At 40.6% G+C, this 1542-nt stretch overlaps 1 protein-coding gene across 2 annotated transcripts in view; it reads right to left on the bottom strand.

The window, feature by feature from the left end:
* LOC101854304 (protein SET) overlaps nt 1-1133 on the bottom strand; it is a 17689-nt gene extending 16556 nt beyond the window's left edge. Inside the window, exon 1 of one of the 2 annotated variants that reach the window (XM_005113039.3) lies at nt 905-1133. In XM_005113039.3, coding sequence (XP_005113096.1) covers nt 905-974 — 70 coding nt within the window. In that variant the 5' untranslated portion in view covers nt 975-1133. The remainder of the gene's footprint in view (nt 1-904) is intronic. The other variant, XM_005113038.3, reaches the window with a different exon arrangement.
* Between the last annotated feature and the right edge of the window lie 409 nt (nt 1134-1542).

The following is a 1542-nucleotide window of genomic DNA, read 5'->3' as shown; positions in this document are numbered from 1 at the left end:
ACCTACGCTTCGGCCGGGTCCGCAAAATCGCCCGTAAACGGGGACCAAATTTTCGCCTCGCGGGAAAGCCCGATTGGCATTGCTACACTATTCTCACCCAGGGCCCAGGGTGAAAATAGAGGTGGCCAATTTAGGACCTTATAAGAAGCCTTAGAAGGGCATAAGCTGATGTTTATGCTATGAAATGAAATGCAACCAGGTTTTAAAATAGCTCTTTCGGACAAGGGGGGTTGAGTTTAAAATTCCATTTGCCCAAAACAGCAAACAAAATTTCTGTCTGGCATAGATCTAGACATGATAGTGATAGAGCCTCCTACTGAAAATGGTGGATCATTTTGAATTTCTTCCTGAGAAGAATCCACATAAACTTCATTAAATAACAGTCCAGATTTGTTAAGTATGACTAAATCTAGATTCTAGACCTAGTTTATCTATAGAGTAGATTGTGGATTAGGCCAGACGAAGTTTCCAAAGAGAACTCTACGGTAGGCCTACCGCTGCAAACCTACACAAAGCTGTGTTGTACAACTAAAACACCAAGGGGCTTAACTCTTGAGTCAAAAATGATCGAAAATTGGCGCCCGGTACGGTTCCACTTGTTTATCCCCAAAAACTGAACAAACTGTAGAAATAGTAGGAGTTAAGCATTTTGAAGACACACATTATAAAATTATGAAGACATCGTACTACACAATAGTTTAACAATTGAGAGGACAACACCCAAGACTTCTTTATGTGTCACGCTTCCCCATCGTGGTCCATCATCATCATGTGTGCGAGTCGGCGTCGGGAGCAGTATACAAGCAAACAACCGTAGACCCCGAGGAAACATTGAAATTAAACTACATCAAAAAACAAATACATTAGAAGGTTGATGCTAAAGAAAATAAACTTCAAGACTTACCGGCCTGTTCATCTGCAGCGTCATGATTATTTTTCCCGTCGGGTTTACTGACTTTGGCTGGGGTCGCCATTTTCAACGTGAAGCGGGGAAAAAAGAACTACCTAATGCGCACGCGCGATGTTTGTGTTTCCGGTCACTAAGTACGCCGAAAAATGTGCGAATAAGAGCTAAAATTCTGAAAAGTGTAAATAAATGCTGTTGCTACCGCAGGAGAATAGACTAAAAACATTAAGCCTAAGCATTAAATTGGACTGTACAATCTATGTATAGAACATTCTCTGATTTGCGGTACCATTTGTTTCGAGCACTTATTCTGAGTGAACACACTCGGCCGTCTCTTTTTTTTTGTGTTAAAAATTTGGAATGGGAAAACTAGAAAAACGAAATTTATCGTGATCCCGGATCCTGTTTTGGCCTGTAAAAAAAAAGTAGGCCCTAGGCCTGTGCCTTGGCTTGGCAATCCCACATCGACAGCAAATAGAATTCGTGAACTTTACCAAATTAATTAGATCTAAGAATCTAGTGAAATTGTTTATTGTGCATATAAGTTATTTTGGGAAGTTCCTGTTTTATTAAATAAACCCTAGGCCTATGATGTCGAAAAATACACAACTCGAATGAATCCCCCCCCCCAAACT

Source organism: Aplysia californica, unplaced genomic scaffold, assembly GCF_000002075.1.
Source record: "Aplysia californica isolate F4 #8 unplaced genomic scaffold, AplCal3.0 scaffold01572, whole genome shotgun sequence".
Lineage (NCBI taxonomy): Eukaryota > Metazoa > Mollusca > Gastropoda > Aplysiida > Aplysiidae > Aplysia > Aplysia californica.
Note: the sequence above shows the minus strand (reverse complement) of the source record. Positions and strands in the feature narration are given on the sequence as shown.